Here is a 22,645-nt window from a genome sequence, read left to right as displayed (position 1 = left end):
AGCTTTGGTGCAGCTTCCAGATTCTTAGGATGCATGCATCATTTAAACAGCATACCTCCAAAGAGACCCGAAGCAGCTTTATTTTGGCAGTCTGTAACTCAATTGTCTTCCCTCTCCATTTTTTATTATACTGTTCTCATGGTATACAAGGGACATGGTGGCTGAACATTTAAGATGCTGACTCTGACAATTGCACGATTGGCAGGTCAGTAATTAGAGGCCCAAACACCAAGGGATGGAATGAGCTTACATCACTAATCCCAGTTTCTTCCAACCTAGCAGTTCAAAAGCATGTAAAAGTGCAAGTAGATAAATAGGTACCACTTCAGTGGAAAGGTAACAGAATTCCATGCAGTCATATTGGCCACATGATCACCGGAGTTGTCTTTGGAAAATACTGGTTCTTCGGTTTACTAATGGAGATAAGCACTGCCCCCTAAAGTCGGACATGACTTGGCAACCTTTACCTTGACAACCTTTACCTTTACCATGGTATATATTCTACAAAATTGTTTCTGATGGTAACCCCAGCCATGTAGAATAGAAATGCAATTCTGGTTCACACACAGATTGATGTCTTGGGGCCTTAGTGGGATCATAGCTATGTCAAGAGGGAAATCAGCATCTTGTTCATAATGTGTGTTTTTGAATTTGGCTATATGTTTGGGAACTGTTAAGTGGTTAGAGAATCAGGAGAAGCACAACCTATTTGGTGGTGGTGGTGAGAGAGCATATAAGATCTGGGGAAATGTCTTGTTCTGTTTGCTCCTTAAAAATTGGGTAGCTATGAATCCACCACAGCTTCACAAGACATGTATGAGTTATGTTATTGATACAAATAATTTAGAAAAGTACCCAAGTTTCTTATGCATCCATAATTGAGGCACAGCAACCATAAAATAGCATATTCAAGTATTTATTTATTTGGATTTCAAAATACCAATCCAAGGAAGAAACTTGGAAAAGCTGATTTTGCCCCTTAACATTCACACATTCACATGAGTCTGAGGAGAACTGGCTGAAAGAAAGCTTCACCTAATGAATCTCAAAGGGCAAAATGATGGGATGGGTAGTGGAGAGTTAACTTACTGAATTGAAATAAATAGGTTCTATTATTGTTTTGCTAAAATAAACCTGTGTCTTGTTTTTCAAGCAAAAACCATATGTCATTTTTAAGACAAGCAAGTCTTGTTCCAGTATGTCTTTATCAATAAGTTGTGGGAACAAGCTCTGAAAACTGGAATTTTGCAGAATGACTGCTCAAAAGCATGGCTGGTCAGTAACAGGAGAGATTATACTGGAAAGTCTTTGTTCCAAGAGACAACACCAGTCTGTGAGAGATTCTTTATGTGGGTATGCACCACAGATATTCATTCTGCGAAAAAGAGCACAGTGCACATAAAACTGAAGCCAAATTAGTTTCATAATCTTGGGGCCCATAAAATAGTTTCCTCAAAGTCCTGTGATACTATTGAATAAAATTATCATATTTTTTAAAAAGGGAAAGATATCAAATAGAGGGTGAAATGAGAAGTAATGCCAGTTGTGAAAAGACAACATATGAAACCATTTGGCATTTTGGAAAGCCTAAGATGAAATTAAATTATAATTGGATCCAAGTTTGCACCACTATCATTCATAAATTTGTGTTCCAAATGAGCCAGATCCTTCCCATTAGTGTACACCACAAAAACTAAGGGCTAGTGGTACACATGGCCCATGAGTTGCAATTTCCCCCACCTATGATTTAATCTCTTAGTAAAGCCACTCATCCTTCAAATTAATTGTCAATGTAAGAATATTGCCTTCTTCCCTAAGTGTTTTCAAAATCTATTTTTCATGTGTTGACATCTACCACTTAGATCTCAATATACCATATTGGAGTTTATCAAATGGGAGGAATTTCTCTTAAATTTGAATGAAAAGAAAGTGGGGCCAGAACAAATTCACTTAAAGTCGCTAGTTTAGTGCAGTTACATGAATGTGCATTGCGTTTGAACTGGCTTCCCATTGCCCAAAAATAGCATGTCATTGCCTGAATTTACATGTGGCAGTCTATCATGCAATAATGTTAAAACCCCAGAATTGCGTTCTGATTGCCATTGGGTACTTCCAATTTCCCTTGTCTGATAAACTCCATTGAGTAAGGGAAAACAGACAAAAAGTGGGAACAATTAAAACAATAGAATGGAGAGAAGGTTCTGAAAGGGACACGAGGAGAGAAAGTTTCCCCTTCTGTGTCTTTTTTCTGAGATTAAACTCTTTCCCCCAAAGACACCTAAAATCTTGAAGGCCTGGTCTATATCACAGGTTTAGCTCACTGGCTTCCTCCTCCCATCTTGCCCAAGAAAAAGACCACAGTGTTTTAAGAAGGCTTTGGTGGCTGTTTTATTGAGATATAGTATGGCTTCTTGAATTCTAAATGTTTGATTTTTTATTCATTTTGTATTCAATCCTTCTAGAATATTGCTTTGAACAGTTTTTGTACTAGCCGGATATTGATTTGTAGAACTGGCCTAACTTTCATACTGCAGTAAGTTACTATGATTGAATACAAATGGCTTATGAAATACATATTTATTTTTAATAAGAATTTTCAAATCATTTCCATTTTAAAATAAAAGCATTTTCATGCCATCTGGACATTAAGAAGACTTTAGTATTTTACAGTACCCCCCCTCCCCAAATCTAAACCTTTGGAGTGCTAGGGCTGCAAAGTACATATTTACCTGGTGTGAGTTTCATTGAACTACTGATTTACCTCTGGGTAGAGATACATGTGATTGAACTGTAAATCAAGTGAATGATGAGGCCTGAGAGGAAAGGCAGTAAATAGTATTTTTGGGTGTGTAATTGTCAAAGCCTAAAGTCATCTCGTTTCTTTAATGAAAAAAATATGTACATTTTAGAAATGTTATTAAGGTCTATCTGATAAAATGAAAAGAAGACTCTACACTTCATGAATAGATCAGTCAAGTCATGGGTTCATACAATTGATTCAGCTGCTTTCAATCTGATGAAGTGAGAATAAAAAGAACTCGGTTACTGATAACTGCAGTGTAGATGAATGGTGGACAATAGTTTCATTATGCATATTCTACATTTAATTTTTCTCATGTAAACACGACATGGTCTCTGTGTCTTCCATAAAGTTCTGTGGCTGCAAAAGACATGATAAATGAAAGCTACATAGCAAAGCAGTTCATTAATTTGTTACACCTCCTCACTTTATTTGCACTTTTGCAAGACTTTCAATAACATTTTTCATTGTATTCATTTCTATTACAATGTATCATATTATATACAACTATTGTAAAGGACAGTTCTTTGTACAGTTGATCAATATAGTAATTTCAAGTGTAAACGAAAGTAAATTTTATTTCAATCAAGCAATGATAAATGTTTGGTGAGTAACTGCATAATGTGGATTGACCTATCAAATTTGTCTTGTGTTGGGAGCTAGGATGAATCATAGGTGACACCAATGCATATTTAAAAATGTAGTATTTACGTTTTTTTCTGAATTATTTTATTTTCTATGCTATTTTACAAAAGTTTATATCTTGTCTAATTATTAGAGTCTTTAAAATGCCGTAGTTGCCTCTTATTCTTGATGCAGATTTCTCACCAGTACTATCAAATGTGATGGCACTCCCATGTCTTTGAGTGCATTATAGCTTTCCATGATCTATACCAGTATTGCAAACCCATGGTATGTGTGCCAGAGGCGGCCTGCAAAGCCCCCTCTATGGGCACGTGAGGCTGCTGGTTGAGATGAGGCAGGGAGAGGATGCAGAAGAGGAGGAGCAGGAAGAGGTGGCAATGGCAGCAGTCCCATGCTCCCAGCTGCCCACTCGCCAGTGAGAGCTGGGAGGGAGGGAGGAAGAAGAAGAGGTGGAGGAGGAAAAGAAGGAAAAGAAAGCAGTGGCAGTGGCCCCATGCCGCCAGCTGCCTGCCCGCCACCAGTGTGAGCTGGGAAGGAGTAAGAGGAGGACAAGGAAGAGGAGGAGGAAGAGGAAGCAGAGGCATTGGCAGCAGTCCCATGCTGCCTGCCACTGGTGAGAGCCTGGAGGGAGGGAGGGAGAAAAAGGAGGTGGGAAGAAGAGGAGGAGGAAGAGAAAATGGCAGCGGCAGTGGCCCCATGCCTCCAATGACCTGCCTGCTGCAAGCAGTGAGAGGAGGGAGGGAGAAGGAGGAAGAGGAGCAGGAGGAAGAAGAAGCTGTAGTGGTGCAGTGCTTTATCAGAGGGTTGGTTTGCTATTGCTAGCTTGAGGCTGAGAGAGTGTGTTTTGTGTGTGTGTGTGTGACTTCAGCTTGTTCTTGGCAACCCTAAAGTGAAACTATAATGTGATTTTCTTGGCAAGCTCCATCAAAGGGGGACTTCCATTGCCATCCTCTGAAGCTGAGAGAGCTTGACTTGTGTGTGTGGTGCCTTGAAGTTGTTTCTGACTTATGACAACCCTAAGGTGAAACTATTACGGAGTTTTTTTGGCACGTTTTGTCAGAGGGGGGTTGCTATTGCTAGCTTGAAGCTGAGAGAGCGTGCCTTGGTATCTCCCCCCTGGAAGTCCCACCCCCTGGAAGTACACTTCCCTAGTAGTCCTGTGCCCTGGAAGTCCTGCCCCCAGAAGTCTGCCTCCCAGCACCGGTTGACACCCGGTGCAGGAACACCACTGAGTTTGGGCCCCTTCCTTTCCTGAATCCTGCTTGCACCTTTGGGATTTCTCTCGTCATCTATGATTGGATTCTATGCTGCAGAATTTTGAGCATTATTTTACTTGCATGTGAGATTAATGCTATTGTTCTATAGTTGCTACAGTTTTTGTATCTTGTTGCTAGTGGATTGGTCTCTATATTGATTGTTTCCAGCCTGTTGGCCACCTTTTTGATTTCCATATTTGTTAGCATATTATAGTTAACACCAGAGGTGCTTATGTCTGTGCATTGTAGCATTGGAATTGGGATGTCATCTGTTACTGGTGATATATTTTTCCAATTTCCCTTATAGTGGAATACACTTCACTTTTTAGAATTTCGGGTTCATCTTCATATGGTTCCTCTTTCCATGTGTCATTCATTCCCTCATCTCTTTTATATAACTCTTCTGTGTATTTGCCTCCATCATCTTTTTATGTCTTCTTGCTCCTGTATTATGTGTTTTTCCTTGTCATTGAGCATTCCGTCCTTTGGTTTGAATTTCCCTTTGATTTCCCAGTTTTATTTGAATAAATCCTCATAGACACGTGAAAACACTAGTTAAAAGAACAGAGGAACAGTATGAGTGAAGCAAAAGGTCTGGCTTGCATAATTTTAAGAAAAATTAATAGAGTCAGTTATTTTCTTCAGCTTTTTTAATCAGATGACATATGTTACTTTGGAAAAGAATGAAATGTTGTTATATGCTTTCATTGTCCTCAAAACAATGCCTAAGTATTATGAAAGAAATGTATAATTGCAAGGACAAGTTGTTTTTGATGATGCAGCTAGATTTTTGCTCAAGAAAAATTAGTTGCTGTCACTAAAATGACTAGAGAATACTGAACAGTTTGAATCTTGAATAGGAACAGCTGTGCAATGAAATTTGATATTGGTTAATAAATGTATGATACCATTATCAGAGCTTGATGTTCTGGATTATGTTTTCATTGATGTGTATAATTTGTATCTGCCTTTACTTTCCACACACACATCCTGCAAGTATTTTAAAGCATCCAGAGAGGAGAGTGTAGGTATCTGGGTTGTGTTACCCTTGAGGTATCTCTCTTTGACTGGCTCTTCTCTCTTTATAAGAACTATATTTACATAGCCTGCTTCTGTATGATAAAAAAACACTGAAAAATAGATCCAGTGTGATGGATGGTTTCAACCTCCAGCAACTCATTCACATCCTTAGGCTTCACAAGCTGAAAAATATCTATTAATGTATTTATTTTAAAATTTTCTAAACTATTCCATAATCCACAAAGGATCCTAATGCAAATTAAAAATCTGTGACCACAGAACTGAACAGTGTCTTATTTGCTTTGATTCAGAGCCATGTGTGAAAAAGTGTCAAACTACAGTATTAGTCTCCATAGCCTGAGTAAGGCCATCCAATCACAGCTTTCAAAATGCTGTGGGAGGGCTCAAGGAGGAAAGCATATAAAACTAGAAGGTTACCTGTTAAATGGTTAGATAAGACTGGTTAGGAATAAAGGTGTCGTGAGACTGTTACAGACTGCCAAAATAAAGCTGCTTTGGGTCTCTTTGGAGGTATGCTATTTAAATGATGCATGGGTCCTAAGAGTCCGGAGGTTGCACCAAAGCCACACTCCATTCCTAAGCACTGGAGTGCAGCTTGGTGCAGCTTCCGGATTCTTAGGATGCATGCATCATTTAAATAGCATACCTCCAAAAAGACCCAAAGCAGCTTTATTTGGGCAGTCTGTAACAGGCCATAGAATCATAGAGTTGGAAGTTGGCGCAGTGGTTAAATGCCTGTACTGCAGCCATTCACTCAAAACCACAAGGTTGCGAGTTCAAGACGAGCAAAAGGGCCCAAGCTCGACTCAGGCTTGCATCCTTCCGAGGTCGCTAAAATGAGTACCCAGACTGTTCGGGGCAAATTAGCTTACTTGCTAATTAGCTTACTTGCTGTTCACCGCTATGATCTTTGGAATAGCGGTATATAAATAAATAATAAAAAAATAAAACACGTGGGCCGTCCAGTCCAACCCCCTGCTATGCAGAAAAATCACAATCAAAGTATCCCTGGCAGATAGCCATCCAGCCTCTGTTTAAAGACCTCCAAAGAAGGAGACTCCACACCCTCCGAGGGAGTGTGTTGCACTGTCAAACAGCTCTTACTGTCAGGAAGTTCCTCTAATGTTGAGGTGGAATCTCTTTACCTGTAACTTGTATCCATTGTTCAGTGTTCTAGTCTCTGGACAGCAGAAAACAAGCTTGCTTCATCCTCCATCTAACACCCCTTCAAATACTTAAAACAGGTAGGGACAGAAGGAAGATAGGGATGAATTAAATCTTGAGAGGGATGGATAGAGATAGGACTTTTTCACATGGAGAAAATTGGAGGGTTAAAGTAGTGCCAATGCAGGGTCATCCAGGGCATTAGGGACAAGTTTGCAGCTGCTTTTCACATGACGCTGCATGCAATCAGAACAGCATCCAGAGAGAATATGAGGTGAATCAGGGAATAATTTGCAAAACTACTAGATTTATATTTCCATTTTGCTTACAAATTAACTCCCTTTGCATAATGCCAGCCGTCTGAAAAATCAAGCCTCCAGATGCCTCTGGTTCCCAGATTTCCCATGTCCCTTGCTGTGCCTGGCAGAGGAAGGCAGCCTCCTTCTTAAAGGGATACACTCCCTTCTTTAGCTCTAAGTAAGGTGCTTTTAACCCCTTGTTGTGCTCTGTGTGTGATAACCAGTAGCAAATGGGCTTGCTTTTCTGGTATCCCAATACTTTAACCATTTTTGGGATGGAAGCACATAGGTCCACGTGTGAAACAGTCCATAGTCAGGAACAGAGAAATGGTTAGGACTAGTAATGGATAAGATCAAAATAGGGACTTTGATTTGATAGGAGTGGAGAGTGTGGAAAGAGTTCAAAGCATAGTACAGTCAGCCCTTCTTATACACAGATTTTTTATACATGGATTCAAGCATTCACGGTTTGAAAATGTTCCAGAAAAGTATAAATTTCAAATATCAAACCTTGATTTTCCATTTTTTATAAGGGACACCATTTTGGTATGTCATTATATTTAATGGGACTTGAGCATACACAGATTTTGTTAGCCACGGGGGATCTTAGAACCAAACCCAAACGTATAACAAGGGTCCACTGTAATATTTTGTCTAACTAAGGGCTTATACTGCATTGCCCAAAGCAGTGCTTCTTAAGTTACCAGGAGGGGTTTTTTTGCCAGTGTGCTGGGGTCTGGCACCATATTTGTGCGTATTGACTACAACTGTTTCTTTTCTGCAAGTTTGCCATGGACTGCCAGGCAACAACTAACAGACCAACACTGATCCGTGGACTATCACTCTGAATAGCGCTGAATAGTCTAGGTAGCCAGCATAATGCTAAATGAATTTTGTCAATTCCCTGTCTTGGAACTAAAGTTTGAATACTTTGATAAAAGAAATAAATTTCTCCAGAGATATCAGAAAGCTATCTGAATTCATCAGCTTCCAGGAGTGGATAATTAAAATTTCAAGAATGAGAAACTTCATGAAAGTCAAAGTTGATCAGCTGTTGAACTGCCATAACAGCAGATTCATCACTTCCTCCTTTAGATCCAGGAAAAACAAAACAAAAACAAACAAACCTAGATCCAGAGTATGCCTACCATATATTTTGGACCTGAAGCATAATGTGAATAAACTCTATTTTTTTCCCATAGGAAAAAGCAGCAAAAGCCAGGTATAGTTGTATCTTTATGATATAAGACAGCAGATGATACAGACAATTATATTTTGTTGTAACATTCCTATTAAGATGCCAGCTTGTTGCAAGAGAAACTGAAATTCAGCTTAATTAAAACAATCACCAGTTTTTAATTGTAGATGGTTTTTTTTAAATTATTATACTACATGTAGAATTTGTTATAGGGATATAGATGGGAAATACAGAAAGACTGTGACTTGTTTTGGTAAGAAGAAGATAGCAGTTTTTGTAGACAGAAAGAACCTTGTCCCTGGAAGGAATGCTCATTCTAATGTGGTGATTATTATAACGTGTGCGAACACATTTTTTAGAAAGAAACTATGCTTTTCTTCAGAAGTTTTGTTTTATTCTCTTATTTGTTTATTTATTTATTTCTGTAGGTGGGCAATGCAGTCTTAATGATGCATCAGCTGCAGGGTGTGTGTGTGGAGAATAAAATTTAAGCCTACAGATAGGGATGCTTTCTGCTAGCAGAAATGCCCTTCTGTTGTTAGAACCCACTTTTGCATGGCATTTTCAGAAGCATACAGAGAGTAACCTGCCAGCATAACTGCTTTAAATCTGTATGCAGAGAGATTTTGTAGCACCTTTGAGACCAAGTTGAAAACCTTGGAGAAGAATCCAGTGCTGATCTTCTCACAGCAGAAGTCATCAGTCTTAAGATCGGCTGGAAGAAGAGTCAAATACAGCATGGAGAAAGGGTGGTGTGATTATCAAATTCGAAAGTTTATCCATTTCAAACCTCCTCCAGCCTGTGGTCACATAGTGCTGGTACAAGTTTGCCAGAGTAAGGGCAATTCCCTCCATCCTTATTCTAAGTGGGGTTTGGATCCAGCATGTCTACTGACCCTTGACCAGCTTCACCAATTAAAATTTTATTCTGAATTTATTACCCATGCAAAGAGTTGTTAAAGATTTCTTAAACCATGGAGCAACAATGCAGGATAGGTTTGGGTTCACAGGTTATAATAATATAAGTGAACCAAATCTCTTTTAACGTCACATCATTTGTCAACTAGACTTATATTTTGTTCTCTCCCAATAATCTGTGGTTTTAAGATCTAGATGTTAGAAATCAAATACTTCAGGACCTTCTTCTGTGACTTTATTGAGTTACCTTTTTTTGGCAGTAAAAGTTGTGTATATTCACTCAGGGCCTCAACAAAAAAATTTCAGGGCTGAACAGGACTGCTTTGGGGCCAAGTATGGGGCCCCTTCTCAATGACTAGATAACAATATACTTTACACAAAGCAACAGTATATACCTAATCAGCTAATGAAATTAGCTTTTCTGGCTTTTTTATCTGCAAAATTCCCAGTAACACCATCAAAATCAATTCTATTTTAATAACACGATCAAAATCAGCTTCTTTCTTTTGAGACCAAACAAACCAGTGTATCTTGTGTAGTTCTCGATTTTGTGCCCTAAAATTCAAGGCACTTTCTGGAAAGGATTGATTGTTTATGTCCTTGGGAAGTTATTTAGGTAGTGAGATGAGACTACTAGTAATATATTTTCCTATTTCTACTTGAGAAAGAAATTAATTTGCAATACATCCAATGCCAACACTTGGTGTAACATTTCTTCTGTCAGAACAATCAGAATGTAGCTCTGTAGAATTAAGAAGTCTAAGGCCATGTCTGCATGGGTCAAATAACATATGCTCCCCTTGTCCTCATGGTGATCAGTCCAAATGATGCAGGATTGAATCTCTGATCCTGGTGTGAACTTTCCTGATGATGTATGGCCAGTTCAGCACCAAACCCCATGGTATACCACCCTTAAAAAGGATTTTAAACACTCATCTTTTGCTTTGGATCTTCTCAGAAAATCTGAAGCCCTCCAGGACAATCCTGGGTAGCGGTTCACATATGTGTTCTGCTGTGCCTCCCACCACTGCCCCCATTTCCTCTGTCTGAAGTCAGAATTAAGTGCCCAGCCATGTGATCAATTGAAGGAAATTATGTTGTAATCGAAGTAGACAACAAATGTTGCTTTTTTATCTGAGAAAATAAGTTTTTTTTCCTTCCCTTGTTTTTCTCTTTCAGTGCTTTGTGAAGGGGATGAGAACTTCTTGTGCAGAAGTGGAATTTGCATCCCAGGGATACTCCAGTGCAATGGCTACAATGACTGTGATGACTGGAGTGATGAAGCACATTGCAGTATGTCATTTAAATGCATAATATAATCTATGTCCGGGGGGAAACAACTAGGACACTATTAAGATGGCCTTAGAAACAAAAGTCACCTATTATGTAATGACAACCGCTTTGCGTAGGATTTGCGTCTGCCCACTTCTGACGTCTTAGCAATCAATAGAGCCTATTTACCTTTGCCCAACCTGACCATGGAATGTACTTGTAGACCTTTTAAATGTTAATGTTTTTAAAAGCATGATTTCATTAGGAGTTCAACAGCTAAAAATTCTGCAGACACACAGAGGGATTCTTCAACAGTTGTTTTTAAATGTCTGAGTAATCATCCCACAAAGACTATCTTTGTTAAGAGATAACCTTTTTAACAAGCAGTCACTTTATACCCTTTGCTAATTTTGTTGGCAGCATATTACAGTTCATGAAAAACAACCTGCTGACAAAATGATTTTTGATCTGAAGGTTGTCACAAAAATATTTGTTTTTATATAAAAGAACTGCTGTGAAAAAAGAGCATGTGGTTTTTCCACTGTATGGTGTGTTCAGCCACACCCTTTTTGTTCACATAGATGAGAAAGAGCTAGAGGCCGGATTAAAGTGTCCACACTTAACAAGTGAGCACAAAGCAGATCCTCAGATCTGCCTATTTGAAATCTTGAAGGAGAGAGCGATCACTCTTCCACCAAGCAGGAAAGAATCCCCCAGACTTTCTCCGCCCTTCTCTTTCCTTACATGTCTGATGTGAAAAGAGTCAACTACAGTTATATACTCACTTTCAGCATGAGAAACTCTCTGTATGGCTGCTGATACTGGTGTGAGGAGATATTGTTGAAACCATATTGGTGCAACATGCTTGAGGTCCCTCCTTGCAACTGAGGCAGCATGAACTTGGACCATAAACAAAGCAGTGGTAGCAAGAACATTCCTTGGCAATTCATATTGGACACACCTCTTACAGCACACCAGGAGGTGAGCAGCTCAGAAGAATAGTAGAATATGAAAGCAGATGTAAGTTCTTTTAAACAGATAGTCTGTAAAATAGCCAGTGCAATCTTTGATTTCAAGCATGGAAGAAAGTTGCCTTGGCAGAAGCACAGGAAGGAGATGGTTACTTCAATTGCTGCAATTTGAGATCAAAGTGCAAAAGTATTTTGCAATCACTTAACTTAGTAGGGAGGGGAGGAGAGGAGGTTCCCAGTAGACTCAAACAAAAGGAAATTGCTGCAGCCTGACCACATTCTGATGTTGCTTGGTCACATATACCCTGTTTTTCATCTGTGAAATATTGACCCGTGTGCCATTCTGTTCTTTAGCCAAGTGCAGACCGGCCATTAAGACTGGCCTGGGGGTGGACTTGGGGGATGGCATCCACGCGATGCACATCCCGACTCTGCCCCATGGTGGAGTGATGCTGTGTGCCACACTACATGGTGCGCGGTATCATGGTGCTCCTCTGGTACTGCGTTTAGATGATGCAGTGCCAAAGGAGCTCTGTAAAGGCAAGGCGTGGCAGCTACTATTAATGACACCCTTTTTCTTTTTAGATTACTGTGTAATTATTTGATTGAAAAGGTTCCATTCCTGTCCAGTTTAGCTTGCTCACCTTAAGTATTTCAATGTTTATACATTCTATTTCTTGATTTACAATTTTTAGCTTCCCCTTATTCATGCTTCTCACATTCCATCTCCCTATTATATGCGTTGTGCAGCTTCAGACTTTTACATCTGAGCACACCAACAGCTGAACTTCCTTTCAGCTTGAGTCTATAGACACAATGCTAAGGGTACTTGTCCTCTGCCTCTTCTCTGGTAGTTGATTGAGTGTTTTCTGACCTGGGAATCTTATCTTCCGCCACTACTTCTTGTTTTATTTTGACTCTCCTTCTCATACGGTTTTCATGGTAAAAGCGATTCAGAAGTGGTTTAACCAGTGGCTCTTTCTGCATAGCACTAACAATAGTTATCTAAAGTGCCAGTGCTGTTGTCTCTTCACCAGTGTCCCCCTCACCACTGCTGCTGTCTCATGGCTATTTGTCATGCTCAGTCTGGCTCCTTAGAAAGAGTCATTCTGACATAGAAACCCTACCATCAGCAATGCTACTACAGTGGGTCCTTGTTATTGCTGGGGTTTGGTTCCTGGACTCCTCATGGATAACAAAATCTGTGGATGCTCATACTATGCCATGAAATGAAATGGCATAGTAAAATGGTGTCCCTTATATAAAATAGAAAATCAAGGTTTGTTATTTGGAATTTATACTTTTAAAAAATATTTTCAAGCCGTGGATGCTTAAATCTGTGGCTAAAAATTTGTGGATAAGGAGGGCTGACTGTATCAGCATAACCTCTTGTCTCACAGAAACACACAATCCCACCACCATGGAAAGATGATGTCATGGTGGGGCTCAAGACTGAGGGCATGACTGTTCTTAGCTTCAGTGCTACATCAACAATGTCTTTACTTTTTAAATTCAAAGACATAGATGTGTTAGTCTGGAACACTTTTGAGATTAACTAAGAGAAAGAATTTGGTAGCATAAGCTTTTGTAGACTGAGAGGCTCTCCAGACTGTCCCTAAGGGGCGGTATGCAGCCGCCACTTTGCTGGTCAGATTGGGGTCATGGCAACCCCATGCCCGCGGCTCTAATCTGGGTGCCAAGGGGTGCCATAGCTGTGGTTGCATGGCTTTATGATGCCCCTTCAGCGCTTGAGGTGTGTCATGATGGCACATGCCATGGACCAGCGTGTGCCAAAATGGCGCCATGGAGTGGAGTTAAGGCATCCAGCATGAGGACGCTGCACCCTGATTCTGCCCACAGGCCAGCACAAAGTGCCGGTCTGTATAGGCCCTAAAGCCTGAAATGCATGGATCAAATAAAGTGGCTTCTAGCCACTTTGGGGGTTTGGTGTTTAGATGATGCGCACCCCAAAGCAGATGGAAGCTCTGCCGAGGCTTTGTTTCGGTCCAAATGACCGTATTAAAAAAGGAGTCAATTTCAATCAACTCCTGGTTGGCACAGCTTGGGTCTGAGGGCAGTGGCCTGCTTTGGGAGCAGTCTGTGTGGCTGCCACAGTCCCAGTTCAGAGGCCGCTCATTAACAGTCATCTGCTTCATCCTATGTCTGCTTCATCAGGTGCAGGTTGCTTATGTTAGCAACTTCATTCTCTCAGTCTCAAAAGTGCTACAAGATCACTTTATTTTTTGACTATAGATCAAATTGATGTGATACCAAATGCATCACTTGTAGTACAATACTTGTTTTAAATGTTTCTTAAACTTCAGACATCCCTCTCCCCATTTTCATTGGAACTGCATTGTCAGGTTAGTAGAACCTATCCTTTCTTTTCCCACTGCATTTTTGATGAAAATCTTCCTTTTCCCATTGTGGCTATTAGCATCAGAGAACAAACTCAAATAGTACTTGCACTTCTCCTGAATGGGGAGATCTGATGTTGCTGTTTGTGTGTATGGGGGAAAGGTAGGGCAGAGAGCTAACTCTCCTGTTGAACTGACAAAAACTGTCCCTTTCCTGCAATGACAATTAAGTCAAAGAATGACCAGGACACTTTCAGTGACACTTTTAACTAACATCTAGTTTGGCCCTATTAATTTTTAATATATATGTATGAACAGAAATTCAAAGTCTGGATGCAAATCGAAGTATCTAAATCTGATGAGACATTCTAAGGTATTAATAAATATTTAAAGAGAAAAGAATGAGAAACCGGTACTGAGCTTTAAGAAGTAGCAGTATCTTAGTTACAACACAAAGATGGATAAACACAGAGAACTGTCAGAATACCTCATGCTGGTACAGATTCCAGATAAAAAGTGAACTGAATTCCAAACTCAGCGGGTTCTGCATTACTCAGTATGAAACCATATACAGAACACATATATTTTCATTTAGTTTATAATGTGTAGGATTTTTTGTGTTTGGTATTTACTATCCTTTCATTCTTGGTGTTCTTTTAGAGCTAAATATAGATCACAGTGGAAAATCCAGAACAGTGTGAACTATTGCATTCCTTCCTCTTTAACAGCAGTTGAAGTTAGTTTTAATGTGGTGTATTAGATAATAGGCTGTGTTTGGTCTGGGAAGACATGGGTTTAAATCCAGCGTAGGCATGAAATTTAGGGCAGAAAGAAGATCTTTACAGGAGACAGTAGGTGAAGTGCAGACACCACTTCTCTAAATTATTCTTTGTAATCCCAAGGGATTCACTGAATATATGTTTACCCTTGAAAACACATATTTAGAACCATGTAGTGACAAAGGTTGTTTGGGAGAGCCTGTGCATTCCCATTATCATCTCTAAAGTATTCTCCACCACGAAAACAGATTTTTAAAAAAGCTTTTTAGTGGCATACATTCATATACAATGTTTAGTAAACTACTGTGAACCATCACTGAGTAACTGTGAGCAGGCCCTTTTCTTGCGTTCCAGTGTAATCTTAAAAGCCTGGTTTAATAATAGTTGGGATAGCCTTGAATAAGGTGCCACAAGCCTCTCTTTGAACTGCAGAATTATAATAAAATTGTAGTATAATGTTGTGCATATTCTCTCAATAGGAAGTTCCATTACGTTCCATAGGACTTATACACAGAAAATTGTGCATGGAACTATAGCAGAAGTGTGTTTATAAGGCTCTTTGTATGTTCTCTAAACACTTCCCACATGTAATCTCATGAATCATTACTAACTTGTAAAGCACGGCAGCATAGTTATTCCCACACTGGAAGGAGAGGAATGGTCTGAGGCTAGAGAGGCATGGATACTTAAGTTACTTAAGCCAACCCAGCATGCTCATGGAAAGGTGAAACCGGAACCTGGAATGTTCAAACTAGTTCTCTTATCCACTACATCAAGCTAATTCTACAAAGGTAGTCAACAACTGAATGTTTAAATTGCATGATATATTCTTCTGTCATTATTTTCATTTAGAGGATTTTTTTTTACAAAATTACCAGACTGAAATTGAGTATTGGGCATGGATTTAGGACGTCTACTCATCTTTATGATGAAAGATTCTGTGCCTTTAACAGTTGTATTATGAGTGGAAATCAACAGTTAATCTGTCTTGTTATTACATTTCCATGTGAGAAATGGCTTTACTTGCTGATTTCTGCCCATTATGTAGCTGCCAATGGCCCATAGCCAATATCGTTTAAGAAGTTAATGGGACATTATTTTAATATATTAATGCAATTACCTTAATATATTACTTTTCAATATTCACCCTTTTGGGATACTTCATTGTACTCAGATTAAATTCTATTATATAATGTCAATGCATAACTAAGGCAAAACAATGTTTTTAATATTTTATTTTTTGCAGACTGCAGTGAACGAGTTTTCCACTGTAATACAGGAAAATGTCTCAATTACACATTTGTTTGTGATGGATATGATGACTGTGGAGATCTAAGTGATGAGCAGAATTGTGGTAAATAAAGATTATCTATCTCTAGATCTACATAGCTAGATTATAAAAGCTGTAATGGAGAACCCTGATAGCCTCTTCTTGCACACATGGCCAGGATATTTCAAAGTCTGTCTCTCACTAAGTATAGAAAACACAGAAGCTAAAATCCACCACAGGATACACTTAGTAAGACTATAAAAATCAACAGATTTAATCTTATTTAATAGTGTTGGATTGCAGCTTGGCTGTCTTACATTAACATATGGCACAGTCTCTGAAATCTTCCTTTCCTCCTTGAAATGTGGGTTTTGAGGAGTTAATATTTCAGATATATTAAGAGCGGATACTTTCTTGAAGTAATTGTTGGAGTCAGATATTTCCTCATCCTTGAAAAAACACTATAGATTCTACATATCTTGTATTAAATTTCAGAAAGAAGACTTTTTCCTTATATTTCACATTTTAATGTAGTGGAACTTTACCTTATTGCATAACATGGGTTACATTTCAGTTTTGAGGTAGGAGAGGCCTATGAGATACCTGCACAATATCATAAGCAGCATTTTTGAATAAGCTCCAGTGGTTGAACAGAACCTACTATGTGGGCTTTCTTCTACTACAGTATTGGACTACTTGAAGATATTTTACTGAGGCAAAAGACAAGATGGTGCCCCCACCCAGTTCCAAATACAAAAGCTCACTGAATCTCATTTGAACAATAGAAAAACAACATGATGGCATCAGGAGGCTAGCTTATGGTTTGTAGGGAAACTATGGCACATACAGTTCTGTCCTGCTGATGGTGTCTTTCTAAAAATTAATCTGTTTTACATTCTGTGATAATGGGGATTCTTCCATTATCTGGGCAGCACAAATAGTTTTCTCTCCAGGAAACAAAGGAGAGGAGGATTCAAGAGATCCTCCCATTGTGGCAGCGGTCTGGAACATTTGGAGAATGTGGAATTAAGTACAAGAAGGATGTGTGTGTCTATTCTCTCTAGTCTCTCTACTTTTTGTTCCTACTCCCCAGGAGTATATTTAGGACAAGGTAAGAAGGGGGGTGAGTGAAGGGGAGAGACTGCTTTTGTTCTAAGTAACAATCTGAAGTTGGTCTGTTAGCAATGCCACTGTGAGCAAGTCAGATAGTTTTCATTGCTATTACTGAGATATTTGATGGATAAATAGAATGGTACAACTGGCTTCCTTTTCTGGTTCAACAATTTGTGACAACCATATGTTCTGAAAACATCTTTTTAGTTTTGTTTTTCATAATCAATTGGATTTTCAACAACCCTATAGCAAAGATATAAAGCAATTATGAAATATGTTGTCACCATACATTGTCACCATACATTGGCATACATCAGAGATTTAAATCTAATTTAATTCTGTTTTAATGTATCACTTTTCTATGTTTTAAGTGTATTGCTTTTTAATATTGTGAAGCCACTCTGAGTCCCAGTTCTGGGAAAAGAGTGAGATACAAATAAATAAATAATAGTAACAACAACAACAACAACAACAACATGTGTGTTAAGAAACAATCTGGTGATGGATCCAAGTATAGATTTTGAGTCGCTGTTGGATGACATCCCTGCCACCACTTTTCCCATCACTGCTACTGCCCCTCCTCCAGAGGCAGATAACCTGCTATCAGTATCACCAATGCTTATGCCTCCATTTCCCGACTGGATCCGACACTACCACCTAACATGGGCTGCTGTTACCATGGATTTATGGATGTCCTACATCATAAAAAGAGGCTACACTATTGAATTTGAGGAATATCTTACCACAGGCATTCTTCTTGCTATGCTTCCCTCTGCTGTTCTTCTTTAGGAAGTGGATATCTTCTTGCAAAAAGGGGCCATTAAATCCACCCCTTGTTCCCAACTAATGGGAGTTCCTTCATTTTTCAGTGCCTTCCTCCCAGATAACAAAGGGTTAAAAAGAGTTGGCATCTGTGAACTCACACAAATAGGTTATCCTGCACCTGTGCAGTGCATCATTTGAAGTATTTCATATCATTCTAAAGCATTTTGGTGGTAGCCCCACTCATTTTCAGCCAACCTATACAAGGGGCTTCCTGCTGAAACTGACAGTTCCATTGGACACCTATGCAACAGACCATGGTGAAGGGACCATGAATGGGTTTGTGTGAGTTCATAGATAACCATACAAAGAACTACAGTTACAGATATGCAAGCTGTCCTTCTACATGGTCTTTGTGACTCACTCAAACCAACTTTGCTGAACAACCATGGACTATAGAATTAAAGCATAGTATGCCATATATATGCAATAGTACAGCAGTACCAACAAGGTTTTAAAGAAGGAAAAACCCTTAAACAGTAGAACACAGTACATTCAGCAATACAGTAAATACATGAAATTACATCAACATGTTCAAGCTATTAATGAAGTATAGCTTTCCCAAAAGGAAAACTCTGAATTATGCTCAGCATTCTCTGACTCCTTTTCGCCTGGACAAGAGACGATGAGGAGTTGTTATGATAGCTATCTTCAACTATGTGGAGGGCTGTCCTTGAAAGATGGAGCAAACATGTTTTCTGATGCTCCAGAGGGTAAAACCCAAAGCAATGGATTCAAATTACATGAAAGGGAATTCTCACTAAACATTAGGAAGAACTTTCTGATGGTAAGAGATGTTTCAAGAGGGTGGTTGCTGATTCATTGGGCTTTTTAAAACAAAGGTTAGATGGATGCCTTTCAGGGATACTTTAGTAGTGATTCATGCATGGTAGGATTAAATAAGGTAGTCCTTGGAGTTCCTTCCAATTCTATGATTCTGTTATTTTAATAAGTGCTCCCATCATGATATAATAATATGTAATCCAGCTATGTTATGAATAGTGCCAGGACTTGTATTTATTCTATTTTATCCTTTTGTCACCACCATCCTCAGATTGTAATCTGTTAACTCACCACCGATGTGGAGATGGGAGATGCATAAGAATGGACTGGGTATGTGATGGTGACCATGACTGCACAGACAAATCAGATGAAGTCAACTGCTGTAAGTTATTTGATTTTGTCAATTTTGATATCTGTTCTTAGTCACAATTTTGTTATTATTTGATATCATGTCAGCTTCAGTTTATCAAAGCAATCCTTTGAATGAGAAATCTCCAAGAGCTCAGAGCGGCACCAACCTTGCTCAGTTTGCAAACTCAGGGCTGTGACTTGATTGAATCAATCTACTTGTAATGCAGTCTTCCTTTTTTCCTACTGCTTTTCACTTTGCTGAACATTATCATAGCATCACAACTAGAGTAGAGTTATGTTCACTTAGCAAATCCCATTGACTCAATGGGTTTATTTTAGTTGAGACTGACAATTTGATTTAGTCCAGTGTTCATTACTGTGTTTAATCAAATTGTTTTCCTCATATATATTAGAATTTTAACCAGTGTGCTTATCAGTCAAGCACACATGATCCTATACTGTAATAACCTCTGTGATAATTTTTTTCACTCTTGCTGATATGTTAAATAAGTTTTAAAAGTTTTAAAACTTTAAATAAGTTTTCATTTGCAGGAAATTAACAGTCTTTAAAAATGAGCAGAATGTTTATGTTTTCCACAGCATGCCATAGTCAAGGACTGGCAGAATGCAAAAATGGTCAGTGTGTTCCCACTTCTTTCAAGTGTGATGGAGACAATGACTGTAAGGATGGAAGCGATGAAGAAAACTGTAGTGAAAGTAAGGGATTCCACATGGCACTATGTACTTGCAGCTGAAAACTTAGAAAACTTTGTTTCAGAAATAGTGATTTTTGCATCAGCTGAAAATGCTAGAAAATGCCTCCTCATCCTAATGGAAAGTAGCTTCCAGTTCACTTTTGCTTTCATTTTTCAAATTTGGGATTTGAAAATGCCTGTTAACCTCTCTAAAAACAAAAGCTTTCATAAGCAAAACTAACATACTGAGATGGCCTGCCTTGGCTGCAAAAACTCCACGAGGCACACTTTCCTTACTCCTGCTCTATATATCTTGCAGTTTTTCTCCAATTCTTCATATTTTAGGGCATGAGATTATGCTTTTGCTCCAGATATTTGTATACTGCAGGGGTGAAACAAATTTATATTTGAATCTACCATCTGTAGAAATTTAGTCTAGGAAATGACTTCTTGCCTGCTGCTTGATTTAATGTGAGCTTAGTTCCATTCTGTTTCTATTTGCTAGGCCCTAAAAGAGGAAGCTAAAATAAGGAAGGACTTGTCTTTCATGCTGCTGTTTTTCTCACCTCTGTGAAATAACAGTTGAACATATACATGAGGTCCGGGGATGCAAATGTACTGGATCTAGATGAAGGTTCACACGCTGCTTTAGCTATATATTTTCCCTATTTGCTTGTTTTAATTGTACATGTCAAAATTCTGCACATAAATGCAACAACCACTTGTACATTAGAAGAGCATGTAGCCAGGAGCCAATACAAATACTGTCTGAATTTGTCATTGTGTCATGAACCTCATTTCCATAATAATAATAATAATAATAATAATAATAATAATAATAATAATAATATAGTAAAGATAGCTTTCTGCTGCCTTTCTAAAATTTCATATGATCAACTATTAAAAAGGATTTAGGGGAGGTACCTGGTTTGGTGGGGATGACACGTGTGTCCATTACTTGGCTTTTTAATAATAATTTCTAGCTGCATATATGGATTAAACAGCATTGCATTTAAAATTATATGAAAGTTTATTTATTAAAAAGATTTTCAAAACACCCTTCATTGTTAGAGATACCAGGTCAGTGTAGCAATATATATAATTATACTGCAGATACCCTAACACATGTCAACAGAACAAAGAAGCAGAAATGAGTATGTAGACCAAATTTGTCAACTGCATTAGAAATTAAAACATTTTGAACTGGTTCCAGCAATGTAGTTTTTGCACCTGTAGGGGAGCATAACACAAAATACTTGGAAGAGAGTCTATCCTGATGTGGAGAGACATTCCTGAAAATATATGGAATATTACTCTGTCATGATGCAGACCTCCAATAAATGGTATATCTGCAACATAATCACTTCTCCCAGACTATAGAAATAAGGGCTGGAATGGAGAAGAGAGTACATATCAGGAGTGCAACACATGCGGAGCAAAGTAGAACTTTCTTCAGCAGCATTTTAGTGTTAACCTTCCACTCCTTGAAACTGTTCTTTGCCTCCCCCCCCCCCCCCAAAGGTATCATTTCCTGGAATGACATGCTTTTAGGAAGTCAAATTTATGGCAGAAAAACTGTAAGAGAGTTTAATCTTGCATTTTCCCATCTGATGGTCCTAACCAAGATCACTCTCCCCTATATTCATGGCTAATAAGGACAAAACAAATCTATGAAAAGTGATCATTTGGGAAATTTATTTGTGCTTACATCAGAACTCACAGGTCATCAGTAATGCTGCAGCCACCATAAAAAACAACAACAAACATCTATGTATAACCAGTGGTTCAAAGCCAGGAAAAGTGGGCTTTTTTCTGTTTTGAAAGAACCTGTGAAAAGAACATCAAGATGTAACCACTGTGAATGCATGAGACAGGAAAGAGAGAGGACTAAAACCTAAACAGATAAATACATTTGTTAGATAAATGAATCCATTTGGTGTCAACAGTGTCAGGGAAGAATATTGTGCACATTTGAAAGCATAAGTAGAATGGAAGAAGCCTTGCTTGTACTGCAGTAAATTCTCATTGCAATTTACAAATAAAATAAACTCACCGCATGGCTGAGTGAATAAAACTTCTCTTTCCATATGGTCCTTAAGGAAATGTAATTAAGGAATAGGTTGACATAACTACCTTCATTCATTCTATGGAAATAGTAATCCAATACGGGGTCGCCTGGCTGTGTACAATGAACTGTCCAAAGACATGGTGTGTTTATAGGAATTCTGTTTAGGCTGTGCTATGATTAGCAAGGATCTGTGTAGTGTTTCATTCAAATACTAGATTTATAATGAATTAAGGAACTCCCATAGGAAAGTGGAGTGAGAGTGAGAAGCTGAGGGTTTTTTCAAAGTGAATTTCAGTTTGCATATGCATGCTTTTCCAAGACTTGCTTTGGAAGGGTAATTTTAGAAATGCACACTGCTTAAAGACATCTATTTCCAAATTTCTCTTACTATAAAAAATCCTGTCACAAATAAAATTAATGGTAAAAACAAACTAAATCCCTGACCATGGCTGAGGTATATACTTCTAAACAAACAGACAAGCCAATGGGCAAGACCCAGGATGTATTTTGTCTGTCTTTGCACATTTGGAGACAACAAAACTGGATTGAGAATTTTGCTTACAAAAAACACTCCAGATTTGTGCTACAAATTATGTTACAGAAGGCCTGATGATATAGGTTACACAGTACAAGCTTCTATCAGTTTTGTACCAGTGTGACTGACATGGCTTCATCCAAACAATTCTGGAAGCTGTAATTTTGTGATGAGAACTGTGTTATGGAGTCTTGAATTACTTTCTGTTATGGAATTAGTTTGCAGGCTGGTCTGTAGAGATGGTCCAACAATTAAACCAGCTTGATTCTGTGGATGTAGGCAATTCACTTAGATTCTTGCACCCTTCT

At 38.6% G+C, this 22,645-nt stretch overlaps 1 protein-coding gene across 2 annotated transcripts in view; it reads left to right on the top strand.

Annotated features, from left to right (window-relative positions):
• Window positions 1–22,645, top strand: part of CORIN (corin, serine peptidase) — a 135,606-nt gene that overhangs the window by 59,955 nt on the left and 53,006 nt on the right. The window contains exons 5-8 of one of the 2 annotated variants that reach the window (XM_089526965.1): window positions 10,501–10,614; window positions 15,947–16,054; window positions 18,960–19,070; window positions 19,640–19,756. In XM_089526965.1, coding sequence (XP_089383091.1) covers window positions 10,501–10,614; window positions 15,947–16,054; window positions 18,960–19,070; window positions 19,640–19,756 — 450 coding nt within the window. The remainder of the gene's footprint in view (window positions 1–10,500; window positions 10,615–15,946; window positions 16,055–18,959; window positions 19,071–19,639; window positions 19,757–22,645) is intronic. The other variant, XM_089526966.1, reaches the window with a different exon arrangement.

This window comes from Sceloporus occidentalis, unplaced genomic scaffold, assembly GCF_023333645.1.
Source record: "Sceloporus occidentalis isolate IW3139 unplaced genomic scaffold, rSceOcc1.0.p SCAF_5, whole genome shotgun sequence".
Classification (NCBI taxonomy): Eukaryota; Metazoa; Chordata; class Lepidosauria; order Squamata; family Phrynosomatidae; genus Sceloporus; species Sceloporus occidentalis.
The sequence above is the reverse complement of the archived record's forward strand: the minus strand, read 5'-3'. Positions and strand labels throughout refer to the sequence as shown.